This window comes from Lissotriton helveticus, chromosome 6 (assembly GCF_964261635.1).
Source record: "Lissotriton helveticus chromosome 6, aLisHel1.1, whole genome shotgun sequence".
Taxonomy (NCBI): Eukaryota; Metazoa; Chordata; class Amphibia; order Caudata; family Salamandridae; genus Lissotriton; species Lissotriton helveticus.
This window is the reverse complement of record NC_136067.1, coordinates 1756742872-1756768600: the sequence shown is the minus strand read 5'-3', so window position 1 is coordinate 1756768600 and position 25729 is coordinate 1756742872. Positions and strand designations below refer to the sequence as shown.

The 25729-nt window shown below is 47.9% G+C and overlaps 1 protein-coding gene across 2 annotated transcripts in view; it reads right to left on the bottom strand.

Moving 5' to 3' along the window:
* The window catches only part of FBXO11 (F-box protein 11), a 501351-nt gene that overhangs the window by 149762 nt on the left and 325860 nt on the right, over positions 1-25729 (bottom strand). For both annotated transcript variants that reach the window (XM_078649648.1, XM_078649649.1), the window contains exons 17-18: positions 20525-20601; positions 20284-20427 (exon numbers count right to left, since the gene is read on the bottom strand). In XM_078649648.1, coding sequence (XP_078505774.1) covers positions 20284-20427; positions 20525-20601 — 221 coding nt within the window. The remainder of the gene's footprint in view (positions 1-20283; positions 20428-20524; positions 20602-25729) is intronic.

Genomic DNA, 25729 nt, shown 5'->3' with positions numbered 1-25729 from the left:
TGCTCTCGACGTCGAGGATCCCCTCGACGTCGACCGGCGGTGTCGCCTCGACGGCGAGCGCCGATGCCTGCTCCGTCCATGACGTCGGGATGCAGCCCTCGACGTCGACGACGAAGACGACGTCGACGGCGGCTTCGTCAGCGGTGGCTTCGACGTCGAGTCGTCCCGATGTCTCGACCCGGAGCCCCGGGGAGAAGGGGAGCACACCGCCGTCATCCCTCTCGACGTCGACGCTACTGACGTCGACGGAGAACTGGATCGCTTGCTGGGCTTCCTGCCTCTGGGGAGCCCCCCAGAGGCCTCAGCAGAGGCAGAGGGAACCCTCCCTGACTGCCCAGACCCACCTGCAGCCTGCAGGCGCCTCTCCTCAAGGCCAGACAGCCTGATCTTCGCCCTTTCCTTCAGAGTGCGAGTTGTAAACTGCTGGCAGATGACACACTCCTCAGGGACATGATCTTCAGGGAGGCAGACGATGCAGATCTCATGGGGATCACCTCTGGCCTTCTTCCTCTCACATGCTGGACACTTCACAAAGAGTCCAGGCATTTTAGAGCCCTAAAACACCTGAAGCAGCACACAGAAGAGAAGAGAAAACCAAGAGAGTAAACTGCAACACTTTTAGAATACAAAAGTGCCAAAACATGCAATAAACCCTTGAAACAAGGGAGAGCTCAATGCCAGGGTCCTGTAAGCTGGAGCCGGAAAAAAGAACTGAAGTCAGTGGGACCTGCTATGCATTCTGGGATACTGGGAGAAGGTTCTAGAAGGTTTCCTTAAAGGCACAGTATCCTGTTTAAACCACATAATGGCAGCCTATGGGGCTTGTCTGTCCAGGCCTTCCTCTCTATCATTCTGAGGGGTTTTTTTGCAGTAAAAGCATGGGAAATCTGGACAGGCTTTGCTGTTTGTGGATTTTTGGTGGAATTTCTAGTTGAAGTACTGGACAGTGTAGCCTGTGGATATAGGCTGCATTATTTGTCTTTAAATTTTCTCTTAAGTGTCTTTGCAGTTCTGCAATTTTTTGACAACTTAAGAGATTATTTTTGATTGCCGGGGTCCACGCACATGGGCGGGACTATTCACTAGATTATGACTATACACAGAGATCCCCTACTACAGAACTTTAGTGCCTGTGGAGGCACCACTGGAAAGCCTCTAGTGTACATGCACGACCAGGAGAATGCAGGAAGTTAGCAGGCCCAGAAGGCAAACCACCATGAGAACTGAAATCCGAGTCTCCTAATCACAGGCATCAGAACGGAAATGTCCCAGATCATTAGTGAAGGAGAAAAAGCCTGGAGCAAACTTGTATCCACTACTGCCCCTATGAACAGGAGGTGCTGAGAGACCTCTTGGTGAGACTTGGGCACACTGACGGAAAACCCAAATTAAACAGCTGGGCTGTGGTTCACTGTGGGTGGTGAAACACCTTCTCTGGCAAAGCAGTTTTGCACAGCTAGTCATCCAATTATGGAATCCAAGAGATCCTTGATCTGAGACTGGTCACGGCCACCGCCTTCACCTTTGTGAAGACTTGAGGTGCAGATGTCAAACCTAATGGAGGACCGCAAACGGTAAGATAGGTAAACGTTAATACTGAAGAACATCATGCAGTCTCCATCTTCCAGCATCAAAAGAACCTGCACCAACGACAGTACTCTAAAATGTTGCTTTCGGAGGAACAAATTCAAAATCCTGAGGGTGGACAATGGTCCAGATGATGACCACTGTTCTCCTTTGGAACCAGCAAGTCCTGAAGAGTAGCACCCATACACAATTTCCTGCTGTGGCACCATGTCCACCACTCCTTTCTGCAGAAGATCTACCATCTCCCTACTGCAAGATTAGAAGGTGGCCCTCCAACTGACTGGACTGCTGAGGGCAACGGGATGGGTCTTGTGGAAAATTAGAAGTCCCTTTATACAATCTGAAGGACCCACTAGTTTGATGTTACAGCCTTTTAGGCTTGTAGAAAGGAGGCTACCCTATTCTTGAAAGGAGGCTACCTTACTCTTGAAAGAACAAGCTAAAGTAGCTTTCCAGGTTGTGCTGGAGAGGATGAGGAGGAAGAGGAGGAGGGCTGTGGGGTCTGAAAGCCCGACTTTTGCCCCTGCCTCTATGTTGTCTGAAGAGCTAGTTCTGTTGGTGGGCAGACTGCGAGGGCCGACGCTGACAACAATGAAACCCTCATGAAAATCACAGAAATGTTCTAACCTGCTAGTAATCTTCCATCAGGGACTAAAGGCTCAATGATCAAGATGTTGCAATGATTAAGCGTTCAAGCAAAGAATCCACTTTGTCCTCAAAAAGCTTTGCTCAGTTGAACAGCATGGCCACCAATGCCAACACAACAACTCCACAGAATAAGGTCGATCGGAGCCATGCATGCCTACTCAGACACAAGGCTCTGGCAATAGAAGTTGACGTGCCAAGCCAAACTCTAATGGCATGTCTAAAGGCATATTGGCCATCCCTAACCACCACAGCACAGTGGCCATAAGGATGACCAGATAAATTGGGGACCATGTCCCATAAGCAACTTCCTATTCTGAGGCACTACTGTGAAAGATGCCAGATTATGCTTAGTGCAGAAGGATGTTTGTACCACCTCATCTTTCCAGGGACGAGTGGACAGAGAGAAAAGCTGGGTCCCAAGATGGTGGTTTCTATGCATCGCAAACAGTTTGCTTACTGCTGGAGCAGTGATGGGCTTCTCCCATGCTGCTAATGCTGGGTGCATTAGGGCTTCATTAAAAGGCAGTAAAGGCTCAGAGGTGCAAGAGTTAGATTGCAGGACTTGTGTCAAGATGTTGGTCTTAGTCTCAATTGTAGGCAAAGGGCATTGGAGTACACCAGCTGCTTTCCTCAACCCATAACAACAGATGCAACCTTATGGGAATGTGTCCCTGAGGTATAGACCATTTCTACCTCAGGGGAATCCAGTTCAAAAGTCTGCTGCAAGTAGTCTACCCTTCTCAGACGACTGAGGAGACTCAATGTTAGCTGCCTCATTGATATCATATGGAATATGCTACTTACCAGTATGCATCTGTTCTTGGCATGTAGGGCTGCTGACATTCATATCTGTGCATAGATCGCCGCCTAGTGTTGGGTCCGGATGATTGCATATTGTTGTCCTGGAAGAGTCTTCGAAGTATCACAAGATAGGTGGCTCCTCCCTTGGACTACAGTGCGCATGGGCATCCTCTCCATCCTCAGATTGTTTTTCGCCATTGTGGCAGAGATGGAGTATAGTACAGTAAGAGATGTCCATGCAAAGAGTGAATGCTACAGCTGCGACAGGCACCGGGGAGGTGGGTGGGCGATATGAATGTCAGCAGCCCTACATGCCAAGAACAGATGCATACTGGTAGGTAGCATATTCCGTTTGAGGCATGTGGGCTGCTGAATTCATATCTGTGCATAGAATGTATAGCAGTATATCCCTTAGAGGTGGCTACCTGTATCAGCTGCAGCAGTCTGGAAAAGAGTTTTGAGAACAGCCTGTCCTACAGCAGCTTGCTGTTTTGAGTGTACATCTACACAGTAGTGTTTTGTAAATGTATGAGTGGTTGACCATGTGGCTGCTCTACAAATTTCGTGTAAAGAACTATTTCCTAGGAAAGCCATGGATGCCCCTAGTTTGCGTGTTGAATGCGCCCTAGGGGGAACTGTTAAGGTGCGTTTTGCCTTCAAATAACATATTTGGATGCACTTAACTATCCATCTGGCTATACCTGATTTTGAAATAGGGTTACCCTTGTGTTGTGGGGAGAAGGCAACGAACAATTGTTTTGTCTTGTCTTCCGAAAGGTTTTAGTTCGGTCTATGTAGTATAGCAGAGCTCTTTTGACATCTAGGGTATGCAAGGCCCTTTCAGCTACTGTTTGTGGGTTCTGAAAGAACACTGGCAGTTCTATAGTTTGATTTATATGGCAATGATATACCACCTTTGGCATGAATTTAGGGTTTGTTCTAAGAACTACTCTATTTGCATGTACTTGAATGAATGGCTCTTGAATAGTTAGGGCTTGCAGCTCACTAACTCTTCGAAGCGAAGTAATGGCAATAAGGAAAGCTACTTTCCAAGTAAGAAATTGTAGTTCGCATGAGTGTAGTGGTTCAAAAGGTGGTCCCATTAGTCTGGTTAAGACAACGTTTAGATTCCAGACTGGTGAAGGCGGGTGTCTTGGAGGAATTACGCGTTTAAGTCCTTCCATAAACGCTTTAATTGCTGGCACCCTAAATAGTGAAAGGTGTTGCCTGTTTTGCAGATATGCTGCTAACGCAGCTAGGTGTATTCTGATGGAAGAAAAGGCTAAATTGCACCGTTGGAGGTGCAATAGGTAGCAGATGATGTTTTGAGTGGAAGCATCAAGTGGGTAATGTCGTTGTTGTTACAGTAAACGACAAAACGTTACCACTTTGCTGCATAGCATGCTCTGGTAGTGGGCTTCCTTGCCTCTTTGATAATATTCATGCAGTCTGGAGGCAAGTCGAGGTATCCAAATTCTAGGATTTCAGGAGCCAAATCGCTAGGTTCAGCTGTTGCGGATCTGGGTGTTGGATTTCGCCATGGCTCTGAGTTAGAAGACTGGGTGTGAGTCGCAGTCTTTGATGAGGCACCACTGATAGTTCTAGGATCGTTGTGTACCATGGTTGCCTCGCCCACATGGGAGCAACTAGAATTAGCGTCAGGGAATGTTGTCGCATTTTGCGTGCCATCAGCGTTATTAATGGAGCTGGGGGGAAAGCGTACGCAAATTTGCTTGACCAGTTCATCCATATCGCATTGCCCTGCGACTGCTGATGTGGAAACCTGGCGGCAAAGTACTGGCATTTTGCGTTTTCGCTTGTGGCAAACAGATCTATTTCCGGGTGTCCCCACTTCCGGAAGAATGGTTGGAGCACTTTGGGGTGAATTTCCTAAAGCTTTTAGTGCTAGAAAGATGGCCATCAACTCTAGGAGGTTGATATGCATTTTCTTTTGCTGTATAGTCCAGAGTCCCTGTACTGTGTAGTGCAAGACATGGGCTCCCCATCCTAGTAGGGATGCGTCCGCTGTTACAATTATTTGTGGGACTGGCTCTTGGAACAGTCGTCTTTTGCAAAGGTTTTGTGGGTTCTACCAATGCAGAGTGTTGTATGCTTGACTGGTCACCAACACTAGGTCTTTTAATTGCCCGTGAGCCTGGTTCCACTGCCTTGCTAGACATTCTTGTAGTGGACGCATATGTAGTCTGGCGTGAGGGACTATTAATATGCACGAGGCCATCATGCCTATTAGCTGCATAAACACTCGAGCTGGTAGTGAGTGTTGGGGTCTGAATTTTTGTATCAGCGTCTGCATTCCCTGGACCCGTGCTGTGTTGGGATATGCTTTTGCTGACAGTGTATCTATTGTTGCTCCCAGGTACTGTTGGAAGTGGGAGGGGTGCAGATGTGACTTTGGGTAGTTTAGTTAGAATCCTAACTTGTGCAGTAGGTGTATGGTCTTTGACATGTTGTGGGCACACTGCTGGGCTGTTGTGCCTGTATTGGCCAGTCGTCCAGATAAGGGTACACATGGATGTGTTGCCTTCTGAGATGTGCTGCCACTGTAGCTAGACATTTGGTGAACACTCTTGGAGCTGTTGTCACCCCATATGGCAGGACCTTGAACTGGTAGTGCTGCGCTTGAATGGTGAACCTCAAGTACTTTCTGTGAGCAGGGTGTATTGGAATATGAAAGTATGCGTCTGAGGTCTAAGGTTGCTAGGAAGTCTCCCTGGCGAAGCAATGGTAAGACTTGCTGTAGAGTGAGCATGTGAAAATGCTCCAACAGAATGTACATGTTGAGGGGCCTGAGGTCCAATATTGGTCTGAGAGACCCGTCCTTCTTTGGAATTAGGAAGTATAGGGAGTATACTCCTGTTCCCTGATGTTGCAGTGGGACTGGTTCTATGGCCCCCTTTAGCAGCATACTGATGACCTCTTGCTGAAGGAGCGTTACATGTTCCTGTGACATGGGACGGTGCACGGGTGGTATGTTGGGTGGGGTTGAGGTGAGTTCTAGGCAATAGCCATGTTGGATAATTTGCCTGACCCACTTGTCTGTGGTGATATTGAACCAGACATGCAGAAATTGTTGTATTCTTCCCCCGACTGGTGTTATGTGGTCTGGGGGTAGTGTGAAGAAGTCACTGCTTTGTGTTAGTGGAGGATCTATTTGCATTGCCTCCACAACCTCTTCCCTTGGTATTGTTCCCTCTGTAACCACCCCTGTTGGTGTTTTTGTTATATGTGGACTGTGTGTTAGTCTTGTAGGTGGAGGACTGCTGTGATGTTCCTCGTGCTCCTCCTCTATAGTTGGAGCGACGAAAGGAGCCCCGGTGTTGTTGGGACTGAAGAGCTCCTATAGACTTTGCAGTTTCTGCATCCTTTTTCATTTTGTCCAGGATTGAATCAACTGCTGGACCAAATAAAAAGTCTGGGTTGATTGGCTGATTAAGAATTGTAGATTGGACTTCATTCTTAAATCCTGATATACGAAGCCATGTGTGGCGCCTAAGTAGCACGCTTGTATTGATGGACCTGGCAGCTGTGTCTGCCGCGTCCAGGGCACATTTAATGGATGCATTGGTGATGAGCTTTCCCTCTTGTACGAGTTCATCTGCCTGCTGTTTGTATGGATCAGGCAAGTGTTGGAGAATTTCTTCCAAACTGTCGTAGTGCGCTCTATCATATCTGGCTAGCAAGGCCTGTGTATTGGCTATCCTCCAGGAGTTTGCTGCCTGAGCCGCCACTCTTTTGCCTGATGCCTCAAAGATTTTAGACTCCTTGTCTGGTGGTGCAGCCTCACTAGTAGTCTGTGAGTTTGCACGCTTACGTGCGTTGGATACAACCAAGGAATCTAGGGGTAGCTGCCCTTTGATGTATGTAGGATCTGTAGGTGCAGCCCTGTATTTTTTCTCAATTCTAGGGTTTATGACCCGTGCCCTAGCAGTGTCTTTAAAAATGTCACTTGCATGTTTTAATACTCCTTTCAACATTGGGAGTGTTTTAACGTGTCTCTCAGATGTTGTTAGTGTATCAAAGAGGAAGTCTTCCTCAACAGCATCAGAGTGCATCTCTACATTGTGGTAGGTTGCTGCGCTATCCAGTAGTGAATTAAATGCTACTGTATCCTCTGTGGGTGATGGCTTAGTAGGGTATACTGCAGGGTCTGTAATGGGCAGAGTCCCTTCAGTGTCTGGTTCCCCTCCTCCACCCCATGGCTGTGTATTTGGCTCTTGAAGAGGGTTTTGTGGATAACCAAAACCTACATCTGTATCCTGATCTTCATCAGGGGTGTAGTCAGAGCGTGCTGGTGATGTGGGGATATAAGGAGTGGTAGGCATAGCAGGAGTGATAGGTTCAAAGAAAATGGGAGAGGTAGCACAGTCTCTCTTTTTCTTTAGGGGGATCCTAGAAAGATCTTCAGTTGGTAGAGCTCTTTTCTTTTTGGTATAGACAGACACTTTACCAGTTTTTGGGTCAATGTAGATTTTTGACTGGTCTTCTGTGGAGGGATCTGGGTGAAGAAGTTCCTCTTCCACAGTCTTTGGTTTTGGCGCTGTAACCTTAGGTTTTTGTGTCTTTGGGTCGAGGCTTTTCATGCTTTCGACTGTTTTTGGTGGTTGGATTGGTTTTGAGCGTTTTTCAACAGCTTTTGTTGGTTGAACATCTTTGGCTGGCTTCACAACCTGTTTCGGACCGAGTATTTTTGTCCGTTCGGCAGTGTCTTTATGTTGTTTTGGAGCCTGCTGTTTTGGCTCGATGCCCGTTTTCGGTTCGATGGGCTTCGGCACGACCGTTTTCTTTTCGTCCACCTTCGGTTTCGTTTTTGGCTCGACTGTAGTTTTAGGCGTAGGCCTTGTTCTGTCGTCGACCTGTTTCTTCCGCTTGTCGATACCTGAGGCTGTTTTGCTCGAATCGACGTGCTTCTTGGGGGTTGATTCGACGTGCTTTTGTTTTTGCGTCCAATCGACGTGTTTTGGCTTCGAGGTTGACTCGACGGCCTTTGACCTTGAGCTCGACTCGACTGTTTTGCTCTTCGATGTCGACTCGACGGTCTTTGTTTTCGAAGGTTGTAGCGGTATTACGGCCTTCGGTTCGACACCCTTCGGCGTCGATACTTTCGGTTCTACGTAATTCGGTCCGAAGACTGTATTGTCGATCAGTTTCGGTTTCGATGGAACCGATGTCTTGTGATGTGTCTCAGAGGGCTCTTTTGATATGTTCTTAGCCGGGCGGTATAGCGGAGCTGTAGAACGAGGAGGTTGATCTCGGCTAAGGCCTGCTGGCGATGCCTTGACCTGAGTCTCTGATAGAGGTGTAGTGTCTATATGGGGCGGTGTACTCACGGTTCGCCCAATGTCCTCATCGGAGTCATCTTCAACTGCTACGATGTCCTGATCATAGACCTCGAGATCGACGATCAGTTCTCCCTCCTCGGGGTAATCATCGGAGTCTGGCTCCGAGTATTGTCTGTCGCCTTGATCCGAGTCTTCGACGCTCGCTAGATCTTCTTCGTCATCGAAGATGTTATCGGGCTCTGGCGCCGACCGTTGCATTTCTTGCCTCGCCGCCCGTCGATTCCGAATAGTCTTTTTCGATCTGAACTGGGCGCAGGCTAAGCAACTATCTTCATTGTGATCTGGAGATAGGCATTTGTTGCACACTGGATGCTTGTCTGTGTGTGGGAACTTCGAGTTGCACTGAGGGCAGTACTTGAATGGACTTCGTTCCATCGACGGTCGGTCCACGTGTTGTCGAGAAGGCCTCACGACCCGATTCGACGACCGGAGTGCAACAAAGTTGGAAAAGTGTTTCGGCACAGAGCGCTGAACAATACCGACGGATCCGAAGGCCTTTTGGCCCTTTGAAAAAGTTTTTCTTGATTCTGAACTTGGAGAGTAGGAAATTACATCCGAACCCAATGGCGGAGAAAAACAATCTGAGGATGGAGAGGATGCCCATGCGCACTGTAGTCCAAGGGAGGAGCCACCCATCTCGTGATACTTCGAAGACTCTTCCAGGACAACAATATGCAATCGTCCGGACCCAACACTAGGCGGCGATCTATGCACAGATATGAATTCAGCAGCCCATATGCCTCGAACATATCTTGCCAGATGTCAACTTGCATCTAGATGGCAGGCTGAGCCATACAGGTCATGCATGGTCTCCAGGTATTCTTGCCATAAAATATCCACCTGTTATTCTCTAAATCCCTATGTCAACCTGCAAAGGATTCAGTGCTGGGGAAACCTCCAGATGGCTTTGGTTGTGTTCTCAGAGGAACTAAGGGAACTAACTGCCTTGAAGGAGGACCCGCCAGTGGTACTACGAATGGAGCTCCATGGGTCCAGTGGGTGCTATAGAAGTGACTGTAGCACTACTAAATAGTTCTTGGTGTCGGAGACTCATGGTAAAAAAAAAATATATATATGGTAAACTTGAAGCAGCTCCAGTGCAGCCCCCTGTGGCACCGGAGGAGGACCTGGACCTGACAAAGGCACAGGGCTAAAATGGTAGAGATGCCCCAGAAGGAGTAATTGAATATACTACTTACCAGTATGCATCTGTTCTTGGCATGTAGGGCTGCTGACATTCATATCTATAGCATAGATCGCCGCCTAGTGTTGGGTCCGGATGATTGCACATTGTTGTCCTGGAAGAGTCTTCGAAGTATCACGAGATAGGTGGCTCCTCCCCTGGACTACAGTGCGCATGGGCATCGACTCCATCCCCAGATTGTTTTTAGCCATTGTGGTGAAGATGGAGTGTAACAGTGAGAGCGATGACCATGCTAAGAGTAAGTGTAAATTCTGCAGCCGCTACAGGCGCCGAGGAGGAGGGCGGGCGATATGAATGTCAGCAGCCCTACATGCCAAGAACAGATGCATACTGGTAAGTAGCATATTCAGTTCGAGGCATGTGGGCTGCTGAATTCATATCTATAGCATAGAATATATAGCAGTCCCTCCATTATCGGCGGCCGCCTGTGCCAGCTGCACACGTTTGAAAAAGTGTTTTTAGAACAGCCTGCCCTACAGCTGCTTGGAGTGCACATCTACACAGTAGTGTTTAGTAAATGTGTGTGGGGTAGACCATGTGGCTGCTCTACAAATGTCTTCCAAAGGGATATTACCAAGGAAAGCCATGGAGGCCCCCAACTTGCGGGTGGAGTGGGCTCTGGGGGGGGACCGTTAAAGTACACTTAGCTTTGGGATAGCAAATTTGAATACACTTAACGATCCACCTGGCTATACCTGCTTTGGAAATGGGGTTGCCTTTGTGATGGGCAGAAAAGGCAACAAAGAGTTGTGTCGTCTTCCTAAAATGTTTGGGCCTATCGATGGACTACATCAAAGCTCGTTTGACGTCAAGAGTGTGGAGCATTCTTTCTGCCACTGTCTCAGGATTTTGAAAGAACACAGGCAGTTCAATGTCTGATTGACATGGAACTGTGAAACCACCTTAGGAAGAAATTTAGGGTTAGTGCGCAGCACCACCCTGTTTGAGTGAATCTGTATGAATGGCTCTTGTACAGTGAGCGCCTGGAGCTCACTAACACGTCGCAGGGACGTTATGGCTATTAGGAAAGCCACTTTCCATGTTAAGAACTGAATCTCGCATGAATGTAGAGGCTCAAAAGGTGGGCCCATCAGTCTGGTGAGGACCACATTAAGGTTCCATACAGGAGCTGGCGGGGTTCTGGGAGGAATAACCCGTTTCAGTCCTTCCAGAAAGGCTTTAATGGCAGGCACTCTGAAAACGGAGAGATGCTGCCTGTTTTGGAGATAAGCCACTATGGCGGATAAGTGTATCCGAATGGAAGCGTACGCCAGATTGCATTTGTAAAGATGTAACAAATAACAAATTATGTTGTGAGTAGATGCATCAAGCGGGTTGATGTTGTGTTCTGCACAGTAAATGACAAACCGCTTCCATTTGGCCGCGTAGCATGCTCTGGTGGTGGGCTTCCTTGTCTCCCGTATGATATCCATGCAGTCGGGAGGTAAGTTAAGGTAGCCAAATTCTAAGACCTCAGGAGCCAGATCGCCAGGTTGAGCTGTTGCGGATCTGGGTGCTGAATGTCGCCATGGCTCTGCGTCAAAAGCCTGGGTGTGAGGTGTAGCCTTTGATTCGGTACCACGGAGAGTTCTAGAAACGTGGTGTACCATGGTTGGCGGGCCCACGTTGGAGCAGCCAGGATGAGTGTCATCGAGTGTTGCTTTAGCTTTTTTGCCACCAGCGGTATGAGAGGTGCTGGGGGAAAAGCGTACGCAAATCTGCCCGACCAGTTCATCCATATCGCATTGCCCTGCGACTGTGGGTGCGGGAACCTGGCGGCAAAGCTTTGGCATTTTGCGTTTTCCCTTGTGGCGAATAGGTCTATCTTTGGATGACCCCACTGCCGGAAGTACGGGCGGAGTACTGATGGATGTATCTCCCACTCGTGCATTTGGTGGCTGAACCTGCTGAGCAGATCCGCCATCTGATTGTCCTTGCCTGGGAGGTGTTCCGCCATGAGGAAGATGTTCCTCTGAATGGCCCACTTCCACATGCTCTGAGCTAGATGAGACAACTGTGGAGAGTGTGTACCTCCCTGCTTTTGAATGTAGTACATGGCGGTCATGTTGTCCGTCCGGATCAACACGACTTTGTTGCACAGATGTACTTTGAATGCCTTCATCGCCATGAAGATTGCCATCAGTTTTAGGTAGTTGATGTGCATCTTCTGTTGCTGCGTTGTCTATAGTCCCTGCACCGTGTAGTGGAGTACATGAGCTCCCCATCCCTGGAGAGATGCGTCCGTTGTCAGAATAATCTGTGGCACAGGCTCCTGGAACGGTCGGCCCTTGCAAAGGTTGTGTGGATTCCACCAATGCAGAGAGTTGTATGCCCGACCGGTCACCAACACTAGGTCTTTCAACTGTCCTTGAGCCTAATTCCACTGATGTGCTAAGCACTCCTGAAGCGGACGCATATGTAGTCTGGCATGCGGGACTATGAAAATGCAGGAGGCCATCATGCCTATCAACTGCATGAACACTCGTGCTGGAAGCGAGTGTTGCGGTCTGAACTTCTGGATCAGCGACTGTGAGAAGTTAGCCTGATATGCAGTGCTCACTATTCTAGTGATCACTATGCATCATTCCAAACGACCCTTATTGAAGATTGGTTGTAAGTCAACCTGATAGACCAGCTATCCTAGTAGCATGGACAAGAGCAGTCTTTAGGCTAAACTCTAGAGGGCGTGTTAAGCCAGCTGTTTTACCATCACATTTACCCTTTGAACACCAAGTGAAAGGACACCACACAAGTTGTTATGAAAATAAAAGTATATTTATTTATAACAAGACTACCCTGAACTCTTTATGAGTCAGGGAGCTAAGCGCAATACAAAACTCTTAAGAAAACACTTTAAGTTGCACAATTTACACAAATGCCCGAGGGGCACGAAAAACCATATACTACAAAAGTGGAATGCGAATTACTAGCAGGTACGTAACTATTCTCAGAGGCTTTGGGATCGCTAGGACTAGACTACTGAACCTTTAGATTACGAGCAGGAGGCCTAGGGAGATCGGGTGCAGAGTGTGCACTCTCACGCGGGATGCGGAACAAAGTCAATGGAGGCTAGTAAATGCAAAGTTACAGTTATCGGACGAATCCGACTAGATAGGCTGAAAACGACAAAGGATCTGGACACTTAGATAGTTTAAGCTATGCTGGAGCACCGAAATGCTCAGGTTACCTAGCCCAGGGGCTGCGGCTGCATAGGTCTGAAAAGACGTCGGGAATCCTCGTTACAGTCTATGGAGCCTGAAAGAAGAAGTTGCTGGCAGGCGACCAGTGATGAAGTTCGATGTGATCCAAGCCTGGATCGATGAAGATGGATATCTGTAAGCAGAGGGGACCAAGTCCTGAATCACTAGCCAGTGATTAGGTGGGCACCAGGATGGCACCGGGCGAAGTCACCTCGACCAGGTGAGTGGGCGACGCTGGGCTCTGCAGTCTCTCGGACCAGGAGGCGTTGTCGGCGACCAGGATGGAGGTGCGAGCTGTCCCACGAAGGTGTCTGCTGTCGACGTCGCTGGACCCAGGATTGGGGCAACAACTCTTGGCAAATGCAAGCCCACGCGGTGGACTCAAAATGGCGTCTGGAGTGGACCAGGAGGATCCGGGGTGCTCCTCTGTTGGAGGGGAGCAAGGGCCAGTCTGGAGCAACCAGACCAGCGGTGTTGTCGTCGTGGTTCGTCGTCAGAAGGGCCACTAGCCAACGGCAAGTGACCTGGACAACGCGGTGAGCAGCAAAGAGCTGAAGGGCCCCACGCAGATCTCGTGGATGCTGGAGGGCTGGACTTCGGTGCTGGAGCTGCTCAGGGTTGGGGCTTCCCAAACCCCAAAGCACTCACTCGAGGATCCCTCGGCGGTCGTGCTGGGCAAGCGTTGTGCAGTCTTGAAGATGGCCGGTCCCTCGAGGTCTCGTCACACCCACGAATCTCAGCTGGGCTGATGATGCAGGTAGAGGTCAGAGTTGCCAGGGAAGCCGGTTCTCGTCGAGCTGGGCAGTCTTGATCCTGAGGAGAGACTTACAGCAAACCGCGATGCTTGGATGGTGCCTGCGGGTGCAGGGTGGCTACTCCTTAGCCACAAGGGAGAGTCTTCAGAAGTAGTTCAAGAGTCCTTTCGTGGAAAGTAGTCAAGATTCAGAATTATCTCATTTGGAAGGGGGCCTGCTCCTACCTTTATTCTCAAAAAGGGGGCTGGCAAGCGACTAGGTCCTGCCTAGGAAGGGGGGTGGTTACACCCCTCTCCCCTGCCGGACTTTCCCCAGCTCAGGGGCTGGTGGGACCCTGGAACTGGTTCAAACCGGCCTATGCACAGTGAGCACCGGGGTGCCACTTGCAGTCACCTTCCTCTATAGCCCTGCCTACCTGGGATACACATAACCCTGTCTGGGATGGTGCTAGCACCGCCCCTGACAGGAAACCCTTTGTCCAAGCCTCCCGCGCTGGGAGGACTCCCAGCAGCAGGAGGGCAGACTTGTGTCCCGGTGGCAGCATCCATTTTGTGGAGCTGAGGCTATGTTCAACTTTAACCGGGGTTACAGGCTACCAACAAGTCTTCTCCCTCTAGAGGGGTGGAATGCTACCCCCGTCGCCAGAACTGGCGAGGGGGTAGTATTCCAAAGCGCATGACACCTTACACGACATGTTTAGATAATGTCAGACCAAAGTTACCATAACCACGAGGATTATAAGGCACTTAAGAGTATATGGTCTGATGCTATCATGGAAACGGCTAAGGGATAGATCCCGAAAGCCGCAGACAGGCTCAGCTCATGCCAGAGCACCATCTCACACGATTCCAAGCACTCTGCCTTCAGGATTGTTAAGGCCTGCCATAGGAGTGACTGATAGGAGATCTGTGTGCCCATTCTAGGTTTTAGATATAGGTATACTATATCTAAAGCAAGGGGTGATTACACCACCTTGCCCCCAGCTGTCAAGCAGCCAGTTGTGTCTGTTTAGTTAGTCAGCCCAGGGGTGGCATAATACATGCTGCAGCCCCTGGGAGACTTCTGGGTGCACCTCTGCCCTATGTACAGGGACTTGGAGAGGGCCCAGTGCCAATTCAGTACCTGGGTACAATTTGGAATAGAGAGAACAGCTAGGCTGTGGGTCTGATTAGCAGGCCCACAGCCAGGGAAAGTCGTAAACCAGTGAAGCAAAAAGCAAAAATCTGGGTGATCATAGGATTGCAGACCCTACTCTCCTACAGCGACTGAATGCTGTTGACCCTCACAGAATTTGGCTGAGCCGTGGCTGCCAGAGTATCTATTGTCGCGCCCAGATACTGTCGCACATGGGCCGGCTGAAGGTGCGACTTCGGATAGTTCAGTGAGAATCCCAGAGTGTGAAGAAGGTGAATGGTGTGGGACATGTTGGCAGCGCACTGCTGGGCCGACTTCGCTTGGACAAGCCAGTCGTCCAGATAAGGGTAGACGTGAACGTTCTGCCTCCTGAGGTGCGCAGCCACTGTCGCCAGGCATTTTGTGAAGACCCTGGGCGCTGTGGTCACTCCGAAAGGGAGGACCTTGAATTGATAATGCGGATTCTGAATGGTGAATCTGAGGTATTTTCTGTGTGATGGATGTAGTGGAATGTGAAAATATGCATCCTTGAGATCTAGTGTTGCGAGGAAGTCTCCCTGATTGAGCAACGGAAGAACCTGCTGCAGCGTGAGCATGTGAAAGTGTTCTGAGAGAATGTACTGATTTAGGGGTCTGAGATCCAGTATGGGTCTGAGGGACCCGTCCTTTTTCGGGATCAGGAAGTACAGGGAGTACACTCCGGAGCCTCTGTCCTCCACCGGCACGAGCTCTATTGCCCCTTTTTGCAGCATGACGAGCACCTCCTGCTGCAATAAGTGCAAATGCTCTGTTGACATAGGACGGTGCCTTGGTGGGATGTTGGGTGGAGTGGACGTTAACTCTAGACAATAACCTTACTGGATAAGTTTTCTGACCCACCTGTCTGTGGTGATGGATTCCCAGACTGGCAGGAACCGTTGGAGTCTCCCCCCGACAGGTGTTGTATGGTCGGGGGCAGTGACAAGGCGTCACTGATTGTTTGCGGCGGAGGATCGGGAGTTGTTGTTTCCACGACCTCTGCCCTTGGCGCTGTTGTCACGATAGCCGCCTCTACTCTGCTTGTTGTAAGAGGTTTGCGCCCCGCTTTTATTGTACTGTGTTTGCTGGGACATCTGGCCTCTGGAAACACCTCTATTGCCTGAGCGACGAAAAGTACTACCCCTGAACTGCTGGGACTGGAGAGCCCCCATGGACTTTGCAGTCTCGGTGTCTTTGTTTATTTTTTCCAGGGTGGTATCCACCTCAGGTCCAAATAAGCGATCAGGGTTTACAGGCTGATTGAGGATGGTGGTTTTTATCTCCGGTTTGAACCCGGAGATCCTGAGCCAGGCCTGACGCCGCAGCATCATACTCGTGTTAATTACCCTGGCCGCGGTGTCTGCTGCGTCCAGTGCACACTTAATAGAGGCATTCGAGATGAGCTTCCCTTCCTGAATGAGCATCTCCGCTGCCTCCTTATACTCATCGGGCAAGTGCTGTAACAGGGTCTCAAGTGTATCATAGTGTGCCCTGTCATATCTGGCCAGGAGTGCCTGAGTGTTTGAAATACGCCAGATATTGGCCGCTTGAGCCGCCACCCTCTTCCCTGATGCTTCTAGCACTTTCGATTCCTTGTCAGGGGGAGGAGCATCACCAGTAGTTTGAGAATTTGCCCTCTTCCGGGCATTAGAAACTACCAAAGAGTCCAATGGCAACTGGCCCTTGATGTAGGTAGGGTCGCCAGGTGCCGGCTTATACTTTTTCTCGATCCTGGGGTTTATAACCCTGGCACGTGTGGGTTCCTTAAAAATGTCTGCAGCATGTTTCAGAACCCCCTTTAGCATTGGCAGAGTCTTGACAGTTTTTTCAGAGGTGGAAAAGGTATCAAAGAGGAAGTCCACCTCAACAGGGTCAGCATGCAGCTGGATGTCATGATTTTTAGCCGCCCTTTCAATGAGAGCATTGAATGCCGCAGAATCCTCAGTAGGGGAGGTTTTGACATTATACACTTGAGTGTCCTGGGCAGTGTGCGGATCATCAGGGTCCCCCGCATCTGCCCATGAGTCCTGGTGATCCTCAGGATCAGTGTTGGCAGGGAAGTTGTACTCCTCATCATCCCCCTCCCCAGCCTCCACATCTGAATAAGTGGGCGAGGATGGAGCCATGGTCTGAGGCCGTGGAGCAAGCGGCTCCACAAGAACTGGGGAATCCGCAGAAGGCTTTTTGCACTTCAAGGGAATGATGTAGGACTCCATAGGCTGAGCCGGCGTGATCTTTCTCCTGTAGAGTGAAAGTTTACCAGTGTCGGCGTCGATAAAGTGTTCAGACTGCTCCTCCATCTGGGGTAGTCGATGCTTCAAGCTCACCACTGGCTGTGGAGGCTTCGAGCCCGTGGACACCTTGACGGAAGCGTCGTCGACCGTTCTTGGTGCGAACGCCTTCGGCGCCACTTTCGGTGGTAGAGTGAACTGGATTGGCGCAGAGGACTTCGGCTTCACGGCAGCGGGTTTGGGGGTGGAAGAATCCTTTGGATCGACCCCGAAAGCCTTGCTCTTGATGCGTTGTAAGGAGTCCGACACCTGCTTTGTGAAGGAGGCGGACGGTTTCGTCGACCCGACAGGCGTCTTAGGTCTACCAGCATGTGCCGACTCGAGCGCAGAACTTTTGGCCTTCTCCGGTCGATGTGTAGGAAGTGCCTCTTTTGGAGCGCTGAGTCCTCCGGCCGTGACGACGGCCTTCGGTGCCGACGGTTTCGGGTCAGCGGCCTTGACAGTCGGCTTCGGTGCCCAAGTCTTCGGCTCAACGCCCTTGAGCGATTTGGGCTCGACGCCCTTGAGCGACTTCGGTTCGATGCCCTTGGGCGCTTTAACCGGATCGACAACCTTCTTCGGCTGCCCCGACATGTCGGAAGACTAGGAGGCGACTGGAGCGACAGACGTCTTCTGTTTCGATGGCGTCTCAATCACTTTCTGTTCCGTCGAGACCGAAGCTTTCACTTCCGGTTTCGATTTCACCAATGGCGGCTCCACAGAAGTGTCCGTAGTCGGGCCCGTAGGCGAGACCGTGGATCCAGTTGTAAGGTCTTGGGTAAGGCCATGTGGCGATCCCTCGACCTGAGCCTCAGTGATTGTTCGATCGGGGCATAGCTCTTCGCCTGAGCTAACTTCCGTGGACCCATAGGCCTCATTGTCGTCTCCTACCTCGTCGACGACTTCTTCTGCATCGATTACTTAGACGTCCGCGTCGTAGTTGTAGTCGATCTCCTCTTCCGGAGTAGAAAGCGGCTCTCGAACTTCCTGCTCGTCCGTTTCTTCCCCCTCGAAAATGTCCACCGGTGCCGGTGCCGACCGCCGGGCCTCCTGGCGCGCCACGCGCCGAAGTCGAATCGTCTTCTTTGAGCGAAAACGGGAACAAGCCATACAGTTGGCTTCATCGTGATCCGGCAACAGGCACTTGTTGCACACCGGGTGGACGTCGATGTGGGGATACTTAGATCCGCACACGGGACATTTCTTGAACGGGCTCTGTTCCATGATGTGTAGTCGAAAGTCTGGTTGCGTCGACTGGGCCTCGAGCACCGAAGAGCCACGCGACTCCTCTGGAAGTCCGACTCGGGAACTGAGCTGGAACAGAGCTGGGCACCGAACGCAAGACAATACCGACGCTAAGGAAAGGCCTTCGGGCCTAAAGGAAAGTTTCTATCGATTCCGATCTTGAGTGATCAAATATGCATCCGAACCCAATGGCGGAAAAAAACAATCTGGGGATGGAGTCGATGCCCATGCGCAATGTAGTCCAGGGGAGGAGCCACCTATCTCGTGATACTTCGAAGACTCTTCCAGGACAACAATGTGCAATCATCCGGACCCAACACTAGGCGGCGATCTATGCTATAGATATGAATTCAGCAGCCCACATGCCTCGAACCTTTACCAACCCTACAACTCTAGAAGGCGATGTCTCACAAGATAGAGATTGTTGAGGAGACTTACCTCTTGAATGAGAATGACATTTTAGAGACAAGTCTTTATTAATCTTCTTCCTCTTATGTTTTCTTCTCTTTAATTCTTAGAAGACATGAAGAAGGGGGCGTAGATTGGGATCCAGACATAGAACATCAATGTCATTGGGCCCTGGCACATGCCATGAAAAAGCTTAGCTTTCTGCTTCTCGATGGCCCTGTGATGCATATCGAAACAAATACCGCAGGAGTTCGAGTTATGCCTCAAGCCTTTGCATCATAAGCAACATTTTTGCGGGTCAGCGATCAACAGTTGCCCATCACAAATGCAACAGGGCCTCAATCCGGACTTTTTAGTGAGTGAAATCCCAAAGCACTTTGCAGTCATTTGAAAGGCAGTCTCTGAGGAGATCATCAAAAGACAGGGGGAGAAGGGTGCAGCAAAAAAAGGGAAACGACATTGATACGCTGGTGTGGGCGCTTTATAGTTCCATGTCATTTCCAGTGCACAGATGGAGTTAAAAATTAGGAAGTACTATTTTAACGAACACTTCCGCCAAAACCTCTACAATATAATATGATGAATAGCTAATATCTTAAACATCCAAAACACTTTTCAAAACACCATCACAAAATTGAGTAAAAAACGATGCATATTCCCAACTAAACACATGCACAACAAAATCTGAAAAAGGATTGTGAAATGCACACATTCCTCTTCGCTCACGTAACCAGCATACTTTATTCTACACAAAGCTTTATGGTCCCGATAGGTTACACTGAGAAGGACTCTATAAGAAACCATCTTGTTGGCAATGCCAAGTAAACATTGCAAAGCTAGAGCCCGAGTCCAATCTTTGCACACAATTGCAATAATAATGATCTGTGGCCTCAAAGACGATAACTGACATTATATCACATTATGAAGAACTCTTGATGCAGCTTCTCTAATCTACCCAAGACATCAATCCACTACATACTAGCTCTAAACCCATGCAGCATTATCACCTTCTGGCAATTGCCCTGCAAAGAATGACAACCATTTGGAAGTGCCTAATCACTGTTGGAATGCTCTTTGCCATTCCTAGGCTGAAAAGTAGCTTGACAAACGCAATTCAGAAATGAATGAAAAGAACCCTTATCACATGCAAACAGAATTCCAAAGCAGAAGACTCGGAGACAAAATTTGCAAGGAAGATGGTTGCACAATGCAAGTTGACAAACTCTCTCACAAACTCCCTCTTGAGACATTTGATTCTTATAGATAATGGAATTCAAGCTTCCCATCTCCCACTATACTAACTCCTGGTACTTGTACTCTCAATTCTCTTAGTCTCTCTTACTGTCACTTTCTGCAAACACAAATTCATAGTCACTATAATCATACTTCTGGTTCTGTCCCATGAGTGCAAAGACATACCAGATCTCCATTCACAAGACTTTAATGTGCTCCTTTACTGTTATGGTTTTGTATAATAAACCCAGTTTGCTCCACAGCTACGTTACCATTTTCACAAGGATTTTCATCTTGGAAGTAAACTTCATAAGAGAGAATATTTTTTATTGTGAAAACATTTCAGTTCAGAAAACAAAGATATGAATGTAATAAATAAAAAGACGACCTGCCAATGTTTATGCAAGGAGAGAACATTACCTCTTCCGCCATTAAAAATACAAATGCCCCCATCTCTTCCATCATGGATTTTATTCCTTCTCAATGTTGGGTTGCTGTCTGTTTTAATCCAGACTCCAGCCATCGCATTGTCGAAAATTTCATTGTCTTCAATGAAGCCAAGACCTTAAAAAGTAGAACACAAATTTCAAAGGATGTAGTTTAGGAGCTCTTTCAGAAAATGTCTAACTATACATACTGTAAGATATAGAATAACACATACCAGAATTATAAACCAGAATTCCACCATTCTGGCCACCCCAGATTTTATTACGTCTAATTTTGGGGTTGCTTCCAGTTCTACAGAAAACAAATGGGAAAAATTATTTTCACAGCTACAAAAAAACACGCGTTAAAAAAACTTCATTCACATAACAATCTTTTGATTAAGGAAATAAACACCATATTACATTACGCCAGTGACTTTAATAATCCGTTAACATATATCCATCTATTAGGGAAAACTACCTCCACCACGATTCCTTTTGAATGTTTCTAACAATATTGAAAGATCTAAAACAAATATGTTGAATGCATACTCCTATTCCAAGGAAGCAATAAAGTTACAGTTCATGTTTTGACTTTTCCTCACAATATTGGCTAAAGTAAACAGAGGGTCACTTGGACAAACTTTTAAAAACATTGAGCCAGTTCAACTCTTTGGAACACTGTAGAAAATCGGGTCATTAATTATACAGAATGGGAGGCCTGCACAAGTAATAAGTCTACAATTATCCCCTCACTGGGAACCAAGCAGCCCACTGTAGTGCTTGACTCTCTAAGGATAGCGAAGCAGAGCTTACTCAGGACAAGTGCTGTAGGCAAGTAATCATCATTTGCTGGCACGCAATAAGACCAATTAATAAATGGGTGCCCTGTCTGTGTCTTTCCTTTGAAAAAGAAAAAGTTAAATTATCATACCCACTACTAAATGCTACACACTATTGCAGAAATATATACTTACGATAGTAGGATATAGCTTTAGTATTATTCTGGAATCATATTTGACTCCTATGGGGTCAAAGCACACATAATACTTTCTCTTCTTTACCAGATGGAGCAACTCAATATAAGAGATTGTCATTATCAATAGCATAAACAGATTGACTTTGCCACAGTGGGGTCACCACACCAGTATATCAGGTAAGCTGATTGGCTTTGTCAAGGTCACTACACTGAAAGATCAAAAACCACATGTTCGAAAATCACCACTGGAACCAGTTGCCATTACAGTTAATAAAAAGCATTAGATGTTCATCAGAATCACTGTTAGCAATACATTTTAAATAAAGCCTGTAAATTCCACATAGCTTGTCTGAGTCTTTCTTGAACCATTTTATATCACATAGAAAGCAGTCAAAGAATCCACCACTAGTGGTCCCTGCGCTCCTGAGCTGTAGAGCAAAAGCTTCAGGCAAGAGTGTTTGAGACTGAAGGCTAAACAGCTTGGTGGACACTGATTCCTTGAACCCGAGATGAACAAAAACATTTGGCAAAATATCTTCTGGGGGACTGCTGTCACTCCTGCAGATCCCCACAATCCTCTTTAGATTGTTGGCGGAACTTCTGTTATCCTTGGAGTCACTATAGATTTAAACAAGCATTTGCAATGCAATCGGTCTCGCCTTTGGGACCTTATATGTATTTAGCTAAGAAGCACATTAGCCTGGGTACTGAAACATCAACTGTTCTTTAACATTGAGGAAAAGTAAGCACCAAACTGCGTGACATGCCAGGTATTTATTTATTTTTGAGTTTTATATAGCGCGAACCAGACCCAAGCTAGGGTATCAGAGTGCTTTATATAGGGCGTACTGAGAAACAATGAAAATGGGAACATTCAAAATAAGTAACATGGAGTAACAACAATGAGAACGCTTATTCTGAAAGACAATTCAAAGATCATTCAAGTTCGTGTGGGTCATAAGTTCTTGAGGCAGCAATTATTAGAGTGTTCAACCAACATGAAAACAGGTTTAAGGTAGGAATTTGCTCATCAGGAATGATTTTGTTTCCTTTTTGAAGAGAGGGATAGAGGAGATTTTTCTGATGGGAGGTGGAAGGGAGTTCCAAATTCTTGGGGCTGCCCCCGAGAATGCTCTGTTGGAGGTTTTAGACTTTTTGAAACATGAGGGTTTCAGAAGTAGATTATTCCCACTCCTAGAATGACTTTCCTCCAGATAGGCTGAGTTTTTGGGATAAGTACTGAGGGGTGTTGTGGTGCAGCACCTTGTGTGTGATGCAAGCCATCTTTAGGTGAATTCGAGCTTCGTAGGGTAGCCAGTTGAGTGCTTTCAGGTGTGGCGATATGTGCTCAAATTTCCTGGATCCTGTTATAAGTCTTGCTGCAGCGTTGAGACAGGCTTTTAGAGGAGCGGTTGAAAGTTTGGGAAGTCCCGCGAGGGTGGAACAACCGTACCCAAGTCTGGAAATAACTAAGGATTGGACAGCAGCTTTGAGGTCCGCGGTCTCAAGAAATGGTTTAATTTTTCTGAGATAGCTGAGATGGAAGCGGGCATTTTTAGCCAGTAAGTTAACGTGGTTGTGCATATTCAGGTTCTTGTCTAGAGTGACTCCAAGTAATATGGAGGACTCCACTACTGTTGGCGTACAGTTCAACGAAGTGATAATTTTGATCCATTCCTTTGTCTCAGTGGCGTTCTTAGGGGGGGAAATTAGGAGAAACTCAGTTTTTTGCGAGTTTAGCTTGAGGAAGTTGGTTGATAGCCAATAGACTGTCTTTTCAAGGGCTGTATTCATTGACCTTATATCTTCAATAGAGGAGAGCTTGAAATACGGTTGGGTGTCATCTGCGTACATGTGGAACGATATGTTCTCCTGTTGAAGTAGCTCGGTGAGTGGTTCTACGTATAGGTTAAATAGCATGGGCGATAGTGTGGAGCCTTGAGGAACTCCCAGTAGATTAAGGGAGGAAGCTGAGAGCTTGTTATTGATCAAGTAGGATTGCATTCTATTTTCCAGGAAGGATTTGAATCACTGAAGGACTTTAACAGAGAAACCCATCCTGTGTTCTAGTCTTCTTAGAAGTTTGTCGTGGTTGACCGTATCGAAGGCTGAGGAGAGGTCGAGTAAAACTAGGAGACATGTTTTGTTGCGGTCCAGGGCTTGCAAGGCGTCATCCACTATATGTAGAATGGCTGTTTCTGTACTATGCCCAGGCCTAAAACCCGATTGGTGCGTATTCAGTAGATTGAAGTTCGAAATGTGTTGGTTTAGTTGTTGCTGAACACATTTTTCCAAGACCTTGGCTAGCATGTGAATATTGGTTATTGGTCGGAAGTTTTTGGGGTCGGAGTTATCTGCAGTAGGTTTTTAGGTCGAGCGACCTATCTCAATGCGCATGTGCGCATTGAGAGCGGGAGCTCGATCTATTGCGGCTTAAACAGAGCTTACCGAGATCAGGCGATTCCCAGGCGATTTCTTCCAGTGCACGTGAAAGCGCGTGCACAATGCCACCAGCCGCTTGCCTCGCATTACCACATCAAAGGCAAGGCGGCCTCGTCTCAGGCCCCTGCTGCTTCACACCCTCATGCCGCTCTCCCCGCTCCGCCCCCTCCCCTGCCCGCCGTGTCGCATTTCTCCTCGTACTTTCACTTTGACGGCCGCAGGCCGTCTCTCGTGTTTCTCCTTGTTACTTTCTTCACATAGTTTCTGTCCGTCTCACATCCCTCTCGCCCCATCCCCCGCTTCCTTTCCCCCTTCTCTCTGCACCCCTCTCTTTCTTCTATCCCTCGCCTCCTCCCGGCCGCTCGGTATATTTTCGTCCGTCTCACATCCCTCTCGCCCCATCCCCCCGCTTCCTTTCCCCCTTCTCTCTGCACCCCTCTCTTTCTTCTATCCCTCGCCTCCTCCCGGCCGCTCGGTATATTTTCGTCCGTCTCACATCCCTCTCGCCCCATCCCCCCGCTTCCTTTCCCCCTTCTCTCTGCACCCCTCTCTTTCTTCTATCCCTCGCCTCCTCCCGGCCGCTCGGTATATTTTCGTCAGGTGAGCCCTCAGGGAGCGGCCGCTGGCTCCGCAGCCCTGTCGTGCACCCCAGGCCTCACACTGCCTGCTCTGTCAGTGGAGTCTTACTGTGAGGGATCGCACACCTCAGGCCACACCATCTGGCGGACAGGTGACACCTTTATCTCTCTCCAGACACCCTTGGTAAAGCCCCCTAAGCCCACCACCTTAAACCCTCTCCCTTTCACTCGTGGATTTATACTTCTCCTCACACGTGTCTCACGTGTCCCTTTCATTCGCACACTTAAATCTACCTTAAATAGGTGCATCACGTGGTGTTCAAATATCTTGATTCAGGGTGCAGAGCAGCCAGGAGCATTTGACGATCAGTGGAAGCAGACAAGAGACCCTCGACACAGAATCCATTGTTTTAAGATTATAAAGTCTGGCCAAGACTCATCTTTCTTCGTGAGCAAATTTATTTCCCCCAATACGACATCGTGATTTTCTTTTCTAGGTAAGTGTTTGGCACATGAACACCCTTCCTTCTCCGTTTCATTTTTTTAATGAAATAATATAACACAGGTTGGTGAGAAAAATGTGTGGTCTACTGGCAAAGATATTTCTTTAATGTTCTGTACAACATATGTTTTTATATTCTTGATATAGTTATATATGCATAGCACTTTGCCAAAACAGTTTGCCTTTACGTTTTATTTACAGTTATTACAATTCAATCGAACTTGGTTGATCTTGTATAGACCTCGGAAGGATGAACGGTCGAGTCTACCTTAGCAGGATTCGAACCAACATATTACACACACACACACATACCTCAACAGTAGCAGTAAGCACTTGACTCGCAGAGTTATTTCAAGTTGTTGTATAAGCCTTAATAGTGATAGAAAAATATAGAACGGTGCCTTACATGTAGAAAAACAACAATCAGAGATTGCCTTTAAAATACAAAATGCTACTTCTGCATTTTGACCGCATGTGTGATCCTCGGCAAACCACTTTTCCTAACCGGCTTCTTTCTATGGTTGACACTGCTTTTCATTCTAGTATTGAACTCTTGAAATTGTAAATGTACCTATAAAGCGCTTACAAACCCCGCACGCGACATTGAAGCCCTTTTAATGCCAGTGCACGCTACCCCGGAACCCAAGATTAGTAGTTAGTAGGTTAGCACATTTTTTTTCTTGTGCATTAGTTGTGTTAGGCACTTGATTTTATGCGGCGTTATCGAAGTTGAGAAAGAAAGAGCCCGCACAATATAACAAGTGTTGGTCACTGAGCATGACTCTCCAAAGAAGGAATAGCAAAATGAAAGAAGAAAGAAGACAGAGCCTGACATTTTACCTATGTCTTTGAATGCACAGCAAATGTAAAAAGATAAGAACAACATTTAAATGTCTAGTTGCAGAAAGTGATTTCGTGGAAGAATACCAAGAGTGGTGGT